Below are 20,501 nucleotides of genomic sequence, written 5' to 3'. Positions count from 1 at the left end.
AGTGCTCTGTGTTTTAAGAGAGGGGTGCAATTTAAAGGCATTATAACTATTTCTACATAAATAAGATATAAAAATAATAAATTATTCGAGTCTTAAAATTACAAGCAGGCACCACATTGGGAATTCTTTTTGTTAGTTGAATTATGGGGAGAAGTCTGAGGGCAGTGGCAAAAGCTAAAAATAAATGTTTCTTCCTGATTATTTTTTCAACTTATTAGGAAGTCAGTAGTAAAAGCTGGACAGTGATCCTCCAACTGTAAAGGGGAGCAGAGGAGATACCTGTATCCAGCTTCTGGCATTTCACACTGACCACATGTGCTTGGAACCCTTGGACAGCAAAATCAAAGCAAAACAAACAATATGGAAAGCCAGCACAGGAAGCAGCCATATTCATTCCCTTCCCACACTTCTCCCAAAACAGTGTTTCTTCCTCAAAACTCTTCTGTTCCCACATCGACAGAGGCACAGGAGAATGAACATCCTTGCTGCTGTATCACCCAGTGATATCAGAAACTAAAAGTAAAGAGGAAAAGAGATGACTCGCCATTCCATAACACTACTGAAGGGCTTCCCTACCACCCACCTTGATCTCCTACGGGCATGCCCCATGCTCACGTCTTAATTTGCACCACTTCTCAGCCTAAAACTCACCTTCAAGTGGTGATTCTCCAGACCAGTCAGAACCCATACACGGGCTATGTGGAGAAATGTAGCAGCCAGCCAGGTTTGTATTTTCAAGTTAAAATGTTGGCCTCTCTACTAATACAGAAATAGTCAGTAGAGAATACCATCTAGTCGTGAATCTGTTTCCTTCAAAAATGCAGTAGGGGATATCCCACAAAATAGGGACATATTCCACAAGACTGACTTGAAATAACAGCTACACAAGAAAGAAGGCAGGGAACTGTGTAGCAGCCCCGAGGCACTTGACAACACTGTGTACCGAGATTGCTGCATCAAATATATTGCATTTTTAAAACGTGTCATGATTCCTCTTTTCTGCTGTGTTGAGAGAGATACGATTGTTTCCTCTTTCAGTAAAGACATGGACAAAAAATTAATAACCATCTCTCAACCTGGTTCTTGAATTGTTTTTGCTCCTTCTAATTTCCTGCCAAAGCGTGTAGTCAGTTTGCAAGGTGACATTTGCAGAAGCTCCTTACAGATTGATTGGCTAAACTGCTGGGGAGCCGAGAGAATTCGTATAAAGAATGACCTTCATTCATTATAAAGTCAGACCTGCTGATATTGCCACATGTCAGAAAAGCCCACCCGCTCCCCACTAGATGCTCAGAGAGGGCCGCTGCTGGATGCAGATCACAAGCAGGACAGCAAACAATAGGCTGGGTGATCTGCAGAGCTCCTGATAACCCTCTGGTGAAAAGTCAGGTCATAGTGCTGCCTACCGAATGCTAGACAGGACAGGAAAAAAGCAAACTTTGCTTGGAAGACATCTTGCGTAGTAACAAAGAGTTACTTGGAGGGTAATAGCGACTTCAGGCAGTAAACATGCAAATCCTTTCCCTTTGCGAGCATCTGCAGGCTCTCCTTGTCTTTCCATCATGATTTGCCTCCCTTTCAGCCTTTTCCTTGGAAGCTGCTGCACTCTTGGTGTTGCTCAAACTTTCTACTGCTGACATGTCTACTCCTCTGTCCTTTCAAACCAAGCAGCTTGGGACAGGGGCACTTGCCAATTTGCATTTGGTACAGAACAAGTCATTGCTCTGTATAAAAATATCTAACACGGATTAATAATTTTGCTATGCTACCAATAATGGCAAATTGTATTTTAATATTTCTCAGTACAAAGCAGCATGCCTGTGCTTCAGCAACACAATGCACTCTGAGCTGCTTACCTGGCTCTGGACATGTACCAAATTTCTGCTTTTTTTTACTTCTTTGGCTTGAAAAAAACACATTGGCAAAAGACAAGACGTGTTGGTTTATTTTTGCCCATTCACTCCCTTGTAAATATTGCCATAACATAGACCTCCTGAAATATATGGCAAAACATAACTTTAATCAAAAATGATCCCTTTAGGAGTTGCAAGCTATATATACAAAATCTGTGGCATTTCTAAATTATAGTCCCCTCCTGCAGTATAAATTCACAGCCTTTCTGAACCAATAATGCTATCATTGAAGAATTTGCTTGATTACTTTGAAGTAAAACACAGAATTGACTAAAGTTTAACTACAGTCCTTTATTTAATTTAGTCAGATTTAATCATGGCACAGAAATCAAAGCTCATGTTTTTGTGACGTGTTTCACGAAACCTTTCATAACAGCATGTGGTTAGGAAATCGGTCATGGTTGAAGGCGCCATGTATGACTTCTTAGTGCTCCCAGATATCAGGCAAGAAGCATTGGTTCAGGGGTAACTCAGGGAGCTTGCAAAATTTGATCTTCTTTTCACAGAGATTTGGAGGAGGAAAGATAATTATAGGCTTTGCAACTAAACTGTGAAATTAGCTAGCTAATATCTCCAGATACCTTTTGCAGTTTTGAACTGCCTTCTAGGGCAGCATCTCCCTCTACATGTTTTAGAGGGAGATTATTAGTTAACATATGCACCTGAATTAGCTGTCTAAAATTGATAGGTTTAAATAAAATAGTGACTAACTCATTATTCCAGCAAGCAATTAAAATGCCATTAGCTTTTTCACTGCTCACAAGACACACAGAATTTGTTTAAGGTATTTTTAAAATATTTCTGTACAATTATGGAAAAGGATATATTGTCATGATGTTTGTATAAGGTTGAATACATAAATAGATATTCCTGTACACATATGTGCACACATCATAGATCAAACCAGTGAGCTCACTCACAAACTTCAAGCTGAAATAAACAGTACAACCATCACAATTTCATGGATACTTATTAATCCACAATATCCAACTTGCTACGATTTCCTGGCAAATAACACTTGCACCAAAGGAAAAATCCTTTTTGCTCTTGGGTTAAGGTTTGTGAAAAAGAGACCAGTTTTAACTCTCACCAAGAGAGGGCAGTGAAATATCTCAAATTATTAGAAGATCCCACACAAGAGCCATATACCTTTATAGCAAGCATAAGAGCAAATAATCTCTGCAGACATTTAATTTTAATTTCTGTGGAGCACTCAACTGATGCTGTATTATTTTTAACTAACATCCTCCCACCCTTGAGTAAGTGTACTGTTGTGTTTGGAACTGGAAAAAATAGGAGATTATGGATAAAACTATGAATCCTTATGAAAAAAGATTTTACTTTTTTTTCTATTTCAGACAGGTTTTTCAAAGCAGAATATTAAGAAACACCTGCCTTCTGCAGCCGGGTTCATAGCAGTGCATAAGTTTCATTTTCAATTTTAGCTGACTTCTCCAGAATGTGGGGCTCTACTGCTTAGCTCTGTCCCATACTTTATCTTCTTTCAAAACCCAAAATGGCAAGTTAGAGGGCTGCTTTTGTTCCCAGCTCTTAATGATCTTGTTACAGGTAAGCAGCTGTGTTGTTCGGGATGACTGATTTTTTTTAAGAAGCCTGTATATCCATTTTTTTGCCTAAGGTTATCTCAAGACTTTTAGGTTGAAAAGTTTAAATTGTCCTACTCCAAAATCTTTCATTAAAATATCTGTCATAACTCTGATATTTGTGGTCTCCAAAGGACTGCAGCATCTTCAAGTCAATGGCCTCTTGCAATTCTGGGTCTACTGCTATCCCCCCAGTTTGAAAAATACAGATGGCAAAAGCGAGCACCTTTCTCTTTTTCACACCTACGTGAAGATTACTGTTTTGCTGAGCTAAGATAATAACCAACAACTGAACATGTAACCTTTCAATGGATAGATGCAATCCACAGGAAAGTATTTTGTCTTCTACAGAAAGATTTTGGGGTTTATGTTCAACAGGATTTAAGAGAGATCACACTGATGATAATATAATAATATAATCTGGCACATGATTATATATGATTATATTTGCACTTGCCAAGGCACCTTTCAAAAGATACGGTAAAAGTGTTTAAAAAGAAAAGAAAAGAAAGGGGCGGGGGGGGGGGAGAGAAATATACTTCCACTTCATTTTATCAATGGTCTTTGAAGGTTTAGAGCAGTTTTAAGTTTGATTTTTAAAATGGATTTAACTAGACCAGACATCTATATATGGGCTTTTCCTCTCTTTCTAAGGCAAATGGAATGAATAAGAAAATACAAAATAAAATAATGATGAGGACAAACATTTCTTTAACAAGGTATCGTGACATTCTGTGTTTTCTTTATTGATGTTTTCATTTTCTCTTGCAGAAATGATTTGCCTCAATATGCTAAAGTGGCACAACAAACTAGAAAGCAGCTTCTAATGACTAATGCACTGACTGACAATTTAGATGCTACAAAGCTGTTAGAAAAGAACATAATAAAACTTAGAAGGAATATACAACTGGAACCAAAAAGAATTCAGAGGAATCGATCAGTAATAAATGTGGGGTATGATGTTACATACGGAACACATTAAACAAATGGGAATGTGGTACGCTATCAGAAAAAGAAGATCAGAATTTCTCATTAGTTTCCTATCCCGTTTGTCCTCATTCCCCCCCAAATTGTAAAAGCAGCATGAAAATCTTTGCCATGAAATCAGTTTGATGTGAAATTCACTTCCCTTTGGACTGAACAGAAATGCTTCAACATCTAGGGATGTTAAAAACATTTGTATTCAGTGCATCAATCCCTGTTTAATGCAATCTGTTGGTGGCCTACAGTCACAAAGCGACATAAAGATTGTATTCTCATGTGGGAAGATATCCATCACTTAGTTGGTCCTGTCATGTTTGCTTTCCTGCAGACACAATAAGTGGCAAAGCTAGAAGCAAGCAGGGTGTAAGGTCTTCAGCAGTAAAGTCAGTAGTGAGAGAGGACAATGACTTCCACATGCTGTTCAGCGTACAACATGCCCCAAGGCCAAACAGAGAAATCAATTTAACTATCCAGAATCAAGCGTATCAAGAGACTCATTATAACTTTACTGTAGACCAAACTAGCTGTGAATTATTCTAGTCTTTCAAACATATTTGAAAAGGTAATTCGTGAGCAAACAGGTCACAAAATATTGGGGAAATACAATTTACCTTAGTCGACGCTGACCAAAAGGCTGTACTTTAAAATCTTTCTGCTAGCAACCAGACACGCTGACTATCCAAGTACCATAGAATGGGCTTTTGGATAAAATATTTCCATATATCATTACCATTGTAGAACAGAAAGTCCACCTTATCTGTTCCTTCCTCTGCAACAGACTGTTACAGAGATAACATAAAAATCCATCCATGTGGCACTTCGTCTTCCAGGTTGTAGCCCTGTTCTGGAATAAACTCCATGGAATTATACCCCCTGACCCCCATCACTAGCTAAAATCCACTGTGTGAACAAAACCACTCTGACAGTGAACTAGACCCCCTCTCTAATTCAAAGCTTGGACTACCCCTCCTGTAACCTTTTCTGAGCAGGTTTTTCCAGTGTGCAAATGAACCTTTCATGCATTTTATGCCACTGCCTGCAGCAAGATGCTATTCTTTGCTAATGCAACTTTACTTGTGACGCACTTTGCAAGACAAAGTAGGCTCACGCAGTCTCCAACGTCAGAAGCAGAACTTGCAATTTGAGGGAAAAAAATGAATGAAGCAGCAAGAAACATACACCTCGCAGCAGGCCTGGATAGCTGGGCCAGGGATTGCAAGGCAAGGTAGCTGCTGCAGAGCAAAGATGAATAGGAAGATCAAGATAACTCTTAATGAAGACAGGAATGGATACAAGGAAAAAGACTATATAAAAATGTTTAACCGCTGTGGCATGAGTGGGACTGATACTCCCTTTAAGAAGTTAATAAATATTTTAACAAAATTGCATTAATTGACACTGTTCCAGTGAGTGATAAGTGTGGTTTAATCATGGATATATGCTATTTAACTAGATCCTAACTAAAATATTTATTTTCTTACTTCGTATGTTTACGTCAAATATTTGTCTCAAGTAATATAATACAGAGCTTAAAATAAACTGACTAATGAGATCTCAGACATGCACGTTCAATGGGGAAATCACACATTTTATCAGTAGTTAATAAATTTAGAGAGCTAAGAGTACCTGAGTACTAATTCAGAATACTAATAAGTTTAGAGTACTGAAACATTCTAGAGCCAAACTGATGCAAAGCACGGCTTTAAAATATAATTCTATTATTTTTAAAAGCAATCAAGTTACAATGCAAAATCAGCAGAGGTGCATACAAACTGCACATTGCATGAAAATACTCATATAAAACACCAATGGCTCATTATTAAGCCACTCCATTAGAATGCATACTTTAAACCAGATTTTTATGAGCTATAAGTACATTAATTATTATAAAAGTGCATTTAAAAAAAAACATAAACAGATCCAGCATTTCAGACTAATAGCTTTATGACTAGATAAGGCGTAGAAGCAGCCTGGTTCAGCATGGATCAGGAAAATGCAGCAAAGATGAGACTAGATCTGAGCTTCAAGGGACACAATGAGGAAGCAAAGACGAGATGGAAGAAATACAAAGAGGCAAAGCAGCAGGTAAATGAATTGGAAGCACAGAAAACTGCCAAAGATAATACACATAAAGGATAGCATGATGAGCACAGGAGAGTGGAGTGTGGCAGTAATAGAGAAGAGATAACTCTGGCAATATCTGCAATAACACTGGGATCACTTGTGAAACAGCGAATGGCCCAGCCATAGCAAAACAACCCTTATTTCTTGCTCTAGCCATGGCTTGGCTCCTAATCTCTGGTTTTGCTTTGGCTTCTTTATCCATCTCTCCTAGATAGAAATGTCGGATAAGTCCATGAAAAAACAAGGGGCTTTATTTCCAGGGGTTTAAGGGACACACCATTTCATTGCATTTCATGCACTTTATTCTCAATATATGTTTCTGCTGTCTGTAAATATGTTAAAGTTATTACTTATAGCTAGTAAGTTATTAGTTTAAATCCAAATGTTATCAACTTCTTTTTTTTTAAATCAAACATACCAGTTTTGATACATTACGCTACATTTTTCTAAACCAAGTCATAAAATGTTTTACATACATGACCAAAATTGAAGTTAATTTGAGCTAAAATTTCAGTAGAAGCCCTTCTGCAATTTATTCCATCCTATCCTTTTCTGTTTACACATGAAAAATATTCTATCCACTGCTATACTTGAGATAGAAATGGCCATAGTAAGTTTCACAGGTTTTGAGAAATGGGGAGAAGTAGGATTGGAAGTAAAGATGAGACTATTTTCTAACAGACTTCTCCCACAGGTGCCAGACATGCCTTACCAAATTCCTTAAAACATAGTATTTCCCCCCATTTACTTCTAGCCTAAAGAGTTTCAAAGCCTTGTTAATGCTTACAATTTCCTGAAAAGCTTTATTTTTCAGAAAAAGAGGTTCTAACAAATTAAATTCATTCTCTTTACTGAGATGAAAATGTAAAGTATTTGAGACTTAACACATATCACTCTTTCTATTACTTCTGCTGTGCATTTTAAAGCAGGAATACACCATGACAAGAGTATTTATTATTAATTTTTATTGTAACTTACCCTTTGATTAAGGCATTATGTCATAACTTTAGAACAGGCAAAAATCTGAGCACTGTAATTTTAAAGCTGAATCATAAAAATCTTTCAACACTATGAAAGAACTATAAATATTATGAAGTCATCAAAAGTTTCATCATCCTCATCTTTATCATTTGTAAAGAACTCAAAAGGTGCAAGGAGGTGGCCCCTACCAATTACACAGAAGTAACTTTTTATCTCTGGAAATCACTTTTAAGGTTCTTTTAATTGCAGGATACAACAATAACCACTTTATGGGAAACTTTTCTCAGTATTGCCACAAATGCAATATTGACACAAAATGAAATATCACTTCTACTTCTAAAGTTCTTTTGGCAGATAAGAAAAAGTAATTAAAAACTTTTACTTTACAAATGATCATTTATGCATAGTAAACTCTGCCATATTTTGAAATACATAAGCTGAATTATTTAGCCGGAAACTACATTATAAACAATGATACAGCATCCAAGTTGAAATCACAGGGACGCTTCTCTCTGTCTTCTCAAATATCTCGATTAGTTTCTTACCTGTCTTAAAAACACCACAACAAACAAAGATTTACTGTACTTTCAGCTGTGTTGTGCTAACAACAGCGGAAAGCAATTTCCACAGTTCGACGCATCATTTCTCCTCTTTCTCTTTGGCTAACCGCTGTACCCACATGCACTTTCTGTTAAACCCAAACACGAGACTCCCCATCGACTGAAGCCATTCTCCCCAGTGGGCGCCACTCCCCCTCTCACCAGGGGACAACTGATCCTTGACTCTTCGCTAACATAACTCTTTCTGACACTTGCCTACAGATGCTTACGTCCTTCTGATGAATTTGGGAGCCTTCAGCAGCTTCGTGGATGTTTTCACATTCCTGCCCACTGTAAATCTACTCCCATGGCTGTGGAGGCTGAGGGTGGTAGATATTATGTAGAGAGAGAGATATATAGATATACAGATGATATATAGAGGGTGCTCTCAGTGGAAATCCACAGGCCCTGCATTTTCATTGAGCGCAATTACCAGTTTCCCAATCAGCTTATGACTTGGCTAGCTCCTCTAGATCCCACAGCCTGTGGAGAGAGGACTAAAGTGATTAAATGTTTGGGTTCTCCCTGCTTTAGTAGAAAGTGACACTGAATACTCTATGGCCACAGAGGCAAAGGCCATTGGGCTTATCAGGGCCGCTTACCCCACTGCAGGAAAATACTGCCTACTACTGTCAACAAAACACCATTCAGCATCATGCTCAATGAAATAGTCTTTCCACAAAAAAAAAAAAAAAAAAATTACAGCCCCCCCCAAAAAAAACTAAACAAAAACCAAACCAACTTGCTTTCACTTCTGCTATACATGAATATTCAGTGTCTAATAAGACACGTTTTCCTATTTTCCTGCTAATAGGCTAGCTTGGAACAAAGAGATCTTACTGCGAAAGACGACAGTTCTGCCTGCTTTAAAACTTGTACCAGCAAAGTTTTGATCAATATGAGCCTTCCAGGCCTTTCAGATGTACCATAGGGGCTCATCCAACATTCATCAGCCTACAAAACAACACAGTCTTCAAGGAGAAGTCCCTCACAAAATGTGCAAATTAGAAACATTTTATTGAAAGGTTGGACCAGATGATCTGACCAGTCCAACCTGGGCTGTTCTACAATTCTATGATTCATTATCATGGGGAGACATGGTTGGCAGGACATAGCAGGCCATCTGATCGTGTCAGTCTTGGCTTGTGGTTCTTGAAGAAAAAAGCAACTTATCAAATCTTGTGAAATCTGTGTAGATCTCCTTCCACATGTTATGGACTAATATCTGTGTTATAACCCTTAGACACGTCAGCCTTCCCAAGGCTGTGCACTGAGCTCTTAACTCTGAGAACTGAACAATACCCTTCACCACCCTCAAAAGCTAAAGATAAATGACCCATTTCCTACTACCATCTCTTCATGCCCCCTGTTAAAAGCAGCAGCTCAATTTTTTATCATTCTTCTCTCCTGTCTACATGGTTTTCCAATTACTATTAATTTTTGACTAGGATACCCAATTTACATCCAAATTTGGATGGAAATATTTAACTTACTGAGGATATAGTTATTATCTCCCTCTTCATGTGATAAATTAGCTACAACACCCCCTTCTTTTGGATTAATGGAGGGTTAAATGCACTTACTACGTCTTCCTACTATTGGAAAATGTACGTTTGTTCCAGTTACAAGTATTCGTGAAATGAAGCAATTTTCATCAGATGATAGCTTTGACTGAAAACAAGCCAAGTCTAAAGAGCAAAAGACAAGCACTGAAAACTTTTGAAAACTCTAATTCTGAAAGGTACCTATAATTCATTAAGAATCCCCACCTTAAAACAAATAATTCCAAGTTGAGCTAAGTGTTTTATCCTATTCATTTCAAAGATGATGAACCACATTCTTGAAGCAGCACCCACTGAGTGCTCCCTTAAAGGTGAAGAGTAATGGGATTTCCAAAATCGCATAGAAGCATTACTGCCTACGAGGTCAATGAAGCATTAAGTCCATTCTTAAAACATACGCAGTTCCTTCTGACATTATTCAAAATGTCAGTTTTGAGGCACTTCAAAGTTACCAAGCACTTCAGGCCTCTGAAGTGAGTTACAAAGCTAATTTGCTCAGCTGAAGTATTTGAGGATAAAAATTCACCACAACTTGCCAGCCAGTTCTGCAGATCCATGTTCACTGGAAGGCTTTCACAGCTACTCAAGCAGAAGAAAAAGCCATATGACCATAGTAAAGGTACTTCAAAAGTGGCCCAACCAATCATCCTGAAAACTGTAAAGGGTTACTAATTGCAAATATCGAGTTTGGAAAAATAAAAGTTATATAATCCCCTGGCCTGGTTGACCTGTGGCCAACTGCAAGCAGTTCAAGAAGAAGAGAGGAACCCAGAAATGAAGCAAAAATGTCTGACGGATACGAATCAAGTTTCACATGCTACATTAACCTGACCAACATTCAAATCCAAATTCTCTTTCCTACTGTAGTTATTAAAAAACCACCACGCTATTTCTGCTATTCAAAATTTTTCAAGACAAAAAAATCTCTGCTGCAAAAAAGAAATGAATGAAATTCTGTATCATTCTTTGCTCTTATGCCCATTTTGAAGCACAGAATAATCACACAGGAGCCTCTGTGGTTAGGCACTTGCCTAGCAGCATCAACAGAAAACAGGAGTTACTGATACAATTCCTAGCTTTTTTTTATTATTATTATTTTTTGACTGATCTTTCTCAAGTTTCCATTGTCATAACAAGATACTAAAGGAAATTAAAAACACAGCTTTGAAAGTGGAAAATATTTCTCCTGTTCTTTGCTGTCAAGACAACTGCATTTTCGACAGGAGACGGGTAAAATGTAACCTCTTATCCCAATGAACAAAAATTAATAAAACCCATGAAACTATATAATTTAAACCGCATAAAAAAGATTTGTCTTTTTCTAATGAAAGCAATCAGTCAAAATAGGCAGTTCGCAATCCATTGAAAGCAGTTTTCAGTAAGAACATTCATATCAGTTTTGACAAGAATGGAAATTCTGAGCAAAAGAGAGACGGACTAATACCTGCCAAAATTGCCAAGAGAAATACTACAGAGCACCAAGGTCCCAAGGGGAATTTCTGTTTGACATCAATGCTTCTCCCCAGGGTCCCATTGCACTCTCCCCTCCTGCCACCCTGCATTTTCCCTTTTTCCCCACTGTTCCCAATGCAGGAGCAAACCCCTCTTCATTCCAGAGTGCTGCAGATACTCAGAGGCTTGAAAGATTTGGGGGGGGGGGGTTCAAATCCCCCTCCTCTAGCCCTATAAACATCACTGCTAAAAGCCATCCATCTGCGTGCTGAAAACTGGATAAACCTGTATCTTAATTATTTGAGTTGAATTTTAACCCAGGCACTTAACCTTATTATTCTAGCCTGGGAAATCTGGACACCCGCTTGTCTTACAGCCTAAAATCACCTTACTGTTTTACAACAAGTCCCGCTATGTTCAAAATGCCTGAGCACACTGGAGCTCAGCAGACATGGCTGACTGTGCTGCTTCTAAGGAGAAATAGGCGGGATAATATGTCTCTATCACACTACGTTTGCCTTGGCTTTGTGGGCATTAGTTTGGAGTTTGAGAGTTTGTGTCCTGGGTGATTTTGCTCATAAACCTGATCCTGGCTCTCGTGTATTCCTGGTGGATGTCCTGCTCCACAGGTGAATAATTCACGGGGAACTGGTTGCTTATAACACTGCCTGTAGTAGCAGCTCTGCTCTGCATTTATTAATGATCACTAGAAGGACTTGAACCTTGGTCTTCCATATTCCTGTGGCAGCGTCCACCAAGCCACCGAATCCATCTCTGGCTTCTTTACTTTGCACTTGTTATGAACACTGAAATACTCACTCATCCAGACAAACAGCCTGGGGTCATGGCAGGCACCTGGACAATCCAGCACCAAGATTTAGATTTCCCCCCTCCTCTCTCATCTGATTCAGAGAGTCCAAAACATGACAAATTCTCCAAATGGTAAACTATTGATTACTTTGAATGAGTCTGCCTCTCTTCCTGCAGTCTCAGATTTTAAAAGAAAATGCTTTATTCAAAAGCAAAGAGAGGGAAATTTTTTAAACTTTTAAATTTTTTAAAATTCAGGAATGCAATTATGGATAGAGGCATTTTTTCCATTTTCTATTAGACTCAAATATGCATTTATAGTTTGACTTTTAAGCTAAACAGAAGTGCACTTTCAAATAAATCACAGTTCTCTACTAACACTAGTTTCATTGTGATAACATGCAAATTCCCAACACTTTCCAGCCAAATTAAATTTCACTGAAACTTCACAAAAGATTTGCAGAAGCTAGCAGAAAGTAAAGAATCAGTGACCATATCTTCATCTATTGCATACCACTAAATAAAGGAAGGAAATGGTGCTCTTCAGCAGTTTACAGCAGATTTAAGTACTGTGCTGAACTGGAACAGCAGGTCCCAGTTCACCACGGTATCTAATTACCTCTTTACCTTTAGTACTAAGTAGTTTATTTCATTTCTAGCAGGCTGCTTATGTATTTAAAGTTGCTTTAAAGAGAGTATCATGTTAGTACTGCGCCAGGTCCATCTTTTCTATCAATGCGAGAGGCAAAGCAGCCAGACACAGCAACATTTCTTTTCAACTCACTAGAAAATACAGCATGTCTCTGTAAATTGCAAGTATATCTTTCAGTCACATCATAAATTGCATGTCAGCCTTTAGAAACAGCTGAAACAGATCACAGCTTAAAGTACCAGGTGCTGATATATATACATTTTTTAAATCACATTACAGAGCTCTACCTTTGATCACGATCACAAAGGGAACAGCTGAACCCATCATTTACCTCAAGTAGCTAACCAAGAACCTAACCAAGAAGAAAATACTTTGTCCGCTCTTGGTTACTAAATAGTGTTAGTTACTAAGTGTCAGCAGAGCTGTATAACTTGTCTTTTTACCTAATGAAGCAAAAGGGAATAAGAGATAAAAGATACAAAAAAATACGTTTTAACTTTATAAGAAGAGACAGCAACTTCCCCAAGATCAAAATATACACTTGGAATATATGTTGCTTCGTGATGCAAACGTAAGAAAAATTATATACCGGATAACAAAGCAATTGCCACTATTGTAATCAACAATTGTTTTCAGATGAAGTAGAAGTAGCAATTATTTTACTAGAATGAAAACAAAAAAATACAATACAATTTTCCCATCTCTGAACAAATAACACAACTATAGAATGTTCCACGTAACCCTTAATAATCTGTGAAATAAAAACCTGCATGCATTGACTCCACAGGGAAGGTCCTGCCATTCGCACTGGCAGGAGAGAGGAGCAACTGTCAGGCATTATGGCCAAAGGCCTTCAGTCACATTCATATGAAATGCTTTGCGCTACAGATATCCCTCGGATTAAAATGGATAACATTTCCTCCTTAAGGTCATCAAATTAAAATCATTTAGGACAGAGCCCTACAATCCTACCGGACAAATGTGGAGGGCTCAAAGCATCCTGGGTTACCCACGTGCCACACCCAGGGTATCTGCTTTCCTGCATGCCCATGGCTCTATCCTTGCTCCAAGGCATCCCCTAGGTGTCCTGAATGCAAAGAAAGCCTTGACATGGACATCCTGGTGCAGACAGGAAGAGGTGCATGAGCCTGGTGTGTCATCTCATTCCCCCACTGGGAGGAAACAACAGAAACCATTTTCAGAAGATAAGAGAAACGCACAGGAGGTGGGTGTATGCTAACAGTGATATGGAGGCAGAGTAAAATGCACCAGGATCTCCAAATGTCCACACGTGGTAAGAAAACCAGTGTGGGAACAGGAAGAAAGTCCTCTAAACTTCAAAAGGTGTAGCACAGAGCCTTTGAGGATGAGCCCATTCTGACTTACATGGAGCACTGGAAGAAACATGAAAACCACTTTATTTCTGCAGTGCTGTTTTCTACACCACTAAGATACAAGACAGTACTCCTCTGAGCTATCAACTCCCGTTTGTTTGTTTGTTGGATGGTTATTCAGAGGAATGGCAGCTTTTATTTCAGCAGTACAGATAAAAGTATTGCACTGAAATTTAAATGTCAAAGAATACACACTCAAATGTCAAATACCAACAGACAAATGCCAACAGAGAAATGTCAGAAATACACCCATGTCTTCCACTGAATATAACTATATCTGCACAAACGCAAGCCACAGCATGATGTGTAAAAGCGAGAGTTTTTCTGCAGTTCCTTTGGGATGGTAACACCACTGGTGTCAATAAAATCAGTATCTGGCAGCGCTCTGACTGTGTTACTCCAAGTACCCAACTCTGGCAACACATATAGCCTACGCGATCCGTGGTCTGCAAGGTGATGGACGGCATTTACAGACGTAACGGTACAATATTTGTATTTCAGACAAATCCCACTCCTGAATTTGCTAACTTGTCACTAGATGAAGGACCCCAACATAATGAACTTCCACATGAATGCTTCCGCTGCTTTCCAGGTATGACATGCAATTTGAAGGAGGGGACTTGCAGACAGTTTCTGCTAGATACATGGCCTAATTTGGGCAATAAAAACAAACACAAACATGAATTCTTGGTGTTTCCTAAATTGTTTGCTTTTTTGAGTCCTAGGAATATTAACCGGAACCCAAACAGAACTAAATTCAAGTAGAATTTGGACTCTTGAGAAATTCGAGTGTGTTTTAAAATTTTACTTGCTTTCATTAAAATCAATTGATTGTTCCTTAGGAAAAAAAAAATAAAATTCTTTACACACTTGACTTGGTGTGAACTTCTTGTCCCAATGGCTTCAATGGGGCTTTTGTCATTATTTCATCCTTCATTATCGCCTATAAAAGTACTTGGAAACATGTTAATTAGGGAAGATGCTTTTGTTTAGAAATTTCAGTCAGTCTGCTAATTGCAGCTGCTTCCACTAGAGTTGAGAAATAAAAATGGTTAGGTAGTTCTGTAGTCAGACCACTAAATACATGAAAATCTGAAGTGCACTTTAATTAGTGTAGCTAACAAAAATATATCTGACTCCTGTAATTATTGTGATTTGCTTCCAACACTAGTGGCTCACACACTGTAAAGTAAAACCTAATCAAAGATAAAATATGTGAACTTTTGTCAAAAGAATAAACCCAACATATGGCATTTTGCCCTTAAAATTTTATCTTCCTCTCTATCTCTGATGTAAATGTTTTAGGATCCCCAGCTTGTTTTTTTAACTTTGTGACATTGATTATAAGTACCATATTTATTTTGAATCCTTTTACTATTCAATTTAGTGTAAAAAATACAATATTTAATTGGAATTATTTTGAATTTTTTTTGAAAGATGCTTCCAGGAACAATTATCACATTCTCACAATATATACAGAAATTTCTTTCTGAAGAAAATTCCTTTCTCTACACCAGGACTCTTTCTAAAGCTTTCTCTGGTTCACTGAATGCTGTTTAGAAAAAAAATTGGAACAGATTAAATCTGTTATGCTCTGGACACTTTCTTCTTTTTAACCAGCTGCAGCGCATCACAAAACTCTAAGGATAGACATTTATATTGCAACCTTCAACAGGAAAATTTTCTTATAATCTCTGTATTTAATTTTAAATGCTCATCTCGGCAAACATAAAAAAAATACGTACTTTCAGTATCTTACTTCTTAACTTTGCTTTTCTCCTGAACAGGGTCTTGTGACACTGAGTTTCATGGTCTAATTGTATTCTGTGCAAAACTCTATTCAACTTCAAAGCTATTTCCTTTCAAAGACAGTGAATGTCTTTTTGTCCTTGAACTTTATCATTAAAGGGTAAACAAGGAAAGTTCAAAAAGCCTGTTTGTACAATCTCATTGTTTTGCACAATTTACATGTGCCCGTGGTCATTAATCTCTTCTTTAAAAGTAAACTGTACCATAGTTTAAATTTGCACTATAAATCTAAATTATACCATCGGAAAAGAGCTAGAAAGGCTAGGGAGTCTTTTTGTACTTTTATATTTCCAAGATCTTTCTGTGGGTCTCTCTCTTCTATCTTTTTGTGAAATGGAAGAACACAATTTAATGCTTCATTCTGGCATTCACCCAGACAGGCCTGAAGTCAAAAACCAGCCAAAGTCAACCAATTAAATTAAATGAAGAGATACAGATTTGTCTTAAAAAGGACTACCTGGTTGCTCTAAAGAATAAATAGCTCCTTGATGCATAGCAAGGAAAATAAATCAAGTCAAAATATATTGAAACAGACTGAATTTCTAGGTGAGGGAATAAGGACTCATCCAATGTTCTGGTCGCCCAAAGACTTTGCAAAGTGCACCTCCAAATATCAACAAGATCCAGTTCCATTTAGTTTCCGAAGCATGTCAGGATCTCTGCTCAAGGTGACATAGCTATAGGCACGTGTGTACATTAAGGTATTGACAACAGATGAAACAGCAGGAATGGAATAACAATTCCAATGAAAAGCAGAGGAGAAGTTTCAGGAGTTGAGAGACACTTTTAACTTCTTATTTATCTCTCCCTTCTTTCAGAGCACTTATCTGTTACTGCAGAAGGTATGCAGACAAATGATGTACTTCATCATACAGTGACACTGACACATGGAACCAGTTTACATATATTAAGATAACTTTCTCTCTCATTTGCTTTCAGACAATCACTTCAGGTTCCTCACATATGAAAACCAGTGTAATCTGATACACTAAATGAAGAGATCTTGGTATTATCTTTCAGGAGGTCTGTCTTTGAAGGAGAGTTGCTCCTGGAAAAGCCTTTTAGTCTTTTATTTTCCTAAGAGGTACCATATGATTTTTGCTACTTTTGCCATCCCAGATGGGCAGTTGCCCAAAGTTAAGGGTATACATTGCAAATAGAGACCTGCTTCCACCATTCCTTACACAGGACTTACATTTATTTTTACAGACTAGCAAAACTGAAATACCAAGAAAAAGTAATTTTGCTCAAGATGCACGCCATTTCCTCAATCTAAGTCCAAGTATTTGGACCGTGTCTGGCAACTGAATACATAACATTACACTTACTCTGTAAAAGTTAATTTCTACTAAAAACATTGTGTGCTTATTTCATGAAGACAAGACATTACAGAAATTTTGACTATGTTACAACAGATTTTCTGTACCTATGAATTTTGATAATCTAACAGTTGCAGCATCCCACTTTGACCATAAGTATCAAGTGTCAATCTGGGTGCTCTAAACATAATTCAATGTAAAATTTGCTATTTTGGAAATGGGTTGCAAGGGTTACAAAACAACAGCTTTCACTGGTCTTTTGGGACAGTCGATCAGCAGCTTAACCATTCTGTATTACAAACAGCAGCTTGATCAATGCGGCCTACTCCAAGGCCTCTTTGCAATAATAAAATAGATGGGTAACTAGAAGTTCAAGACTTTTCTCCCATTTCTTACTCCTCTTAACGACAGACAACAACACGTTATCTGCCATCAAACACACTTCTGTTAACAGGGAACACAAGAAAGGTTTTAAAAAAAATCAGTAAAAATAGTCTCTTGTTTGAATATATGTAGCCTCACCTTGCGGATGCCTCTGCCAAGATCTTCTCCATAATTTGTCCCCAAAATTTCAAAATGCACATTGGGATTCCCCCCATTTTCTGCAAATTCCAGTTCTCCAGTCAAGCCATTCACTCCACCCTATTGGAAAAAAAGGAGAATGGAGTGAAAACTCAGAAGTAGCCAATTATAATAACCTTTTGTTTCTCCAAGGGATTTGTGCACTAAGTATGCAGAATACATACACAACTACCAGAATTAGGACAGTTTTCCAAAGACCATATTTCCCTAAAAATTCTGAAGCCTAAATTGTTCCTGCATCATTTAAGCTCTTCACAGAAGAATCAAACTCAACAATGCTAAGCAGATGCAATACAAGCAATAGTCCTACTCTTTTGCACTCCAATTTTTGTTCTTTGACCCATCAGCGTATATGTATAGGCATTCTAGCCCCATAAAAAAAAAAAGTTTTTCGACTAATTTTAGCGGAAGCAAAACTAAAGACAAATATATAAAAAGAAATTGCACAGAAATTAGTTTTGTTTGTTTATTATTGCTTTTTTCCCCTAAATGTTTCTCAACCAAAAGAGATTTCCACATAAGATCAGGTTGAGTTTTGGACCAAGTTAGGTGTTTTTTGAGCCCAATATAAGTGATCTGTACAAATGAAGAGGGGCTTGCCTAGCTGAATATAATGATTTTTCTGTTTTTCTCCACAACTCTTCTCTACTACTAAGAATGCATGAGATGAGCAACAATGCAGCATAGTTTCAAACTTGCTTTTACTTATTTACATTTTAGTCAAAGGGGTTAAAACAGTAAAGATGAAACAATGAATATTTACTATAAAGAATCAGAGTTGACAGGGCTATACATGCCACAGCAATACTCAAAATATATTCCAGGGTTAATTCAACGTGACACACATTTCATCTTTGTATAAGAACTGTGATGACCTGAACAGTAAAATCAACAGAGCCACGGGAAATGCCTACAATGAAAACCTTTAGCCTTAAAAAATTTCTTCAGTTTTCAGATTCAGGGAAAATTAGATGTTTAACCCACTTCTTCCAAACAAAATTGAACAATATTTTAAGTATGCACAAGAAAAAAATCTGCCTTTGGTGTAAAACCATATGAAATGCACAGCTTTTTTTCAAAACATAAGGCAAGAGTTTTGCAGTTGTGATTGCTCTTTCAGTTAAGAGCTTTATTACCTGAACTGAAAAAAACCTGAAAATAAACTCTTGCAATATAAGCTACCTAGCTAAGCACATGAGCCTTGCTGAATCGTGATTTTACAAGCTCTATTCTCACATCTTCTGTTTGGAGACAATCCAGGAAGGAGTACAAAATTTGCATATCCATTGGAGATTAGTATGAACTAACAAAATTTGGTCATCCTTTTATAAAACATTAATATGATTATAATAAAAATAAGGAAGTTGATCATTGAGATAATACATTTAAAACTTACTAAAGACTACTAGAGACTAGTATTGTCAGGGAATAATACATAAATATTTCATGGCGTGCCAGTTAAAAACGATAACACTTTGTGTATATACATATTTTTAATCTTTTTAAAATCTTTTCTACAATATTTACTTTTTGGATAAGATATTAGAATAAAAATTTAAAAAAAAAAGAAAAAACAACATCCTGATTGAGGGTACATCTGCACAGTCTTTTGCAGGAAGACTCCAGGTTATTTTGCCCTCAGTGAGAGCCAGCCAGGCAATTTTGATGCATGTTGCTATGGTTAGCACGACACTGAGGTTACTTATTAGCTTGAGCACAATCCTGTAATAATCACACCTTCATGGTTTTTAGATTGGCTGGTTCAGAGTAAAGACAGAGTGAGCTTGTGTTTACCTGCAAAATCATTTGAACATATCCTTCGGTAAATAACCGAGTTTCACAAATATAAACCTTTTCTGCTAACTTAAATTTGACTACATCTTATTCATGAACCAGAAATAAAAAACTGATCCACATACCTTTTTTTCTCATATGGTCTCATCTGGCTTTTTGATTAATTAAGCCAGAATTTCACGGTACATGTGATGTAGAAATGCCTGCAAAGCAGCCCAGATCTGCAAGGCTTGGGATCCCCATCTGACCCTCGAAAGCCTCCATCTGGCTGACTTGCCCTCCCTGACAGTATAACACCTCTTCCTAGTCCTGGCACCACTCTGACCCCTTACCATATACTGCCTTTATTATATTATACTTCATATTTCCTATATTACTTCCTAAAACTTTTTCCCCCACAATGTGAATTAAACCTGTGGGTCTGAGGTAGGTAAACTATGAAAATTAGTTAAACTGCTATAAGACTACCCTGAGCTGCACCATGATCTCAAGTGAGCCACAAGCAATTTCTGGAAAAAAAAAAAGGGAAAACTCTGGAACGAAATGATAAAAGAAAGGAAATATTCAACAAAAAAAATTAATATCTGTTAATACAGATGTTTGTGTTTTCCTTTCTTCTTATTTTGTGACAAAGTAGCTTTAAATTGGGAACTTCCAATATAGAAAATTAAAGTGACTTTATTTTCCAAATTGAGAGTGCTCCCACAATAATTTATGGGACATAAAGATAGAATCATGTCTAAAACATAAATGATTTTTTGAGACTTGAGACAGCAACTTAAAATTTTAGTCATTTTTTAATTTTTTATAACTTTTGTCCTTATTTGAGCAAATATGATTAAAAAAAGATCATTTGAAGAAGTATTTCACCTCAGTTACATTTGAAGTAATGAAATCCACTTTTTAAGAAAACACAGGATTC

At 37.3% G+C, this 20,501-nt stretch overlaps 1 protein-coding gene across 6 annotated transcripts in view; it reads right to left on the bottom strand.

Moving 5' to 3' along the window:
* The window catches only part of GRID2 (glutamate ionotropic receptor delta type subunit 2), a 755,994-nt gene that overhangs the window by 204,166 nt on the left and 531,327 nt on the right, over positions 1-20,501 (bottom strand). For 5 of the 6 annotated variants that reach the window (XR_012995185.1, XR_012995186.1, XM_076336770.1 and 2 more), the window contains one exon: positions 17,726-17,845. The exons of the other annotated variant lie outside the window; for it this stretch is intronic. Coding sequence is in view for 3 of the 5 variants with exons in the window: in XM_076336770.1 (XP_076192885.1) it covers positions 17,726-17,845 (120 nt within the window). In the remaining 2 variants the exon portion in view is untranslated. The remainder of the gene's footprint in view (positions 1-17,725; positions 17,846-20,501) is intronic. 6 annotated transcript variants of the gene reach the window in all.

Source organism: Aptenodytes patagonicus, chromosome 4, assembly GCF_965638725.1.
Source record: "Aptenodytes patagonicus chromosome 4, bAptPat1.pri.cur, whole genome shotgun sequence".
Taxonomy (NCBI): Eukaryota; Metazoa; Chordata; class Aves; order Sphenisciformes; family Spheniscidae; genus Aptenodytes; species Aptenodytes patagonicus.
The sequence above is the reverse complement of the archived record's forward strand: the minus strand, read 5'-3'. Positions and strand labels throughout refer to the sequence as shown.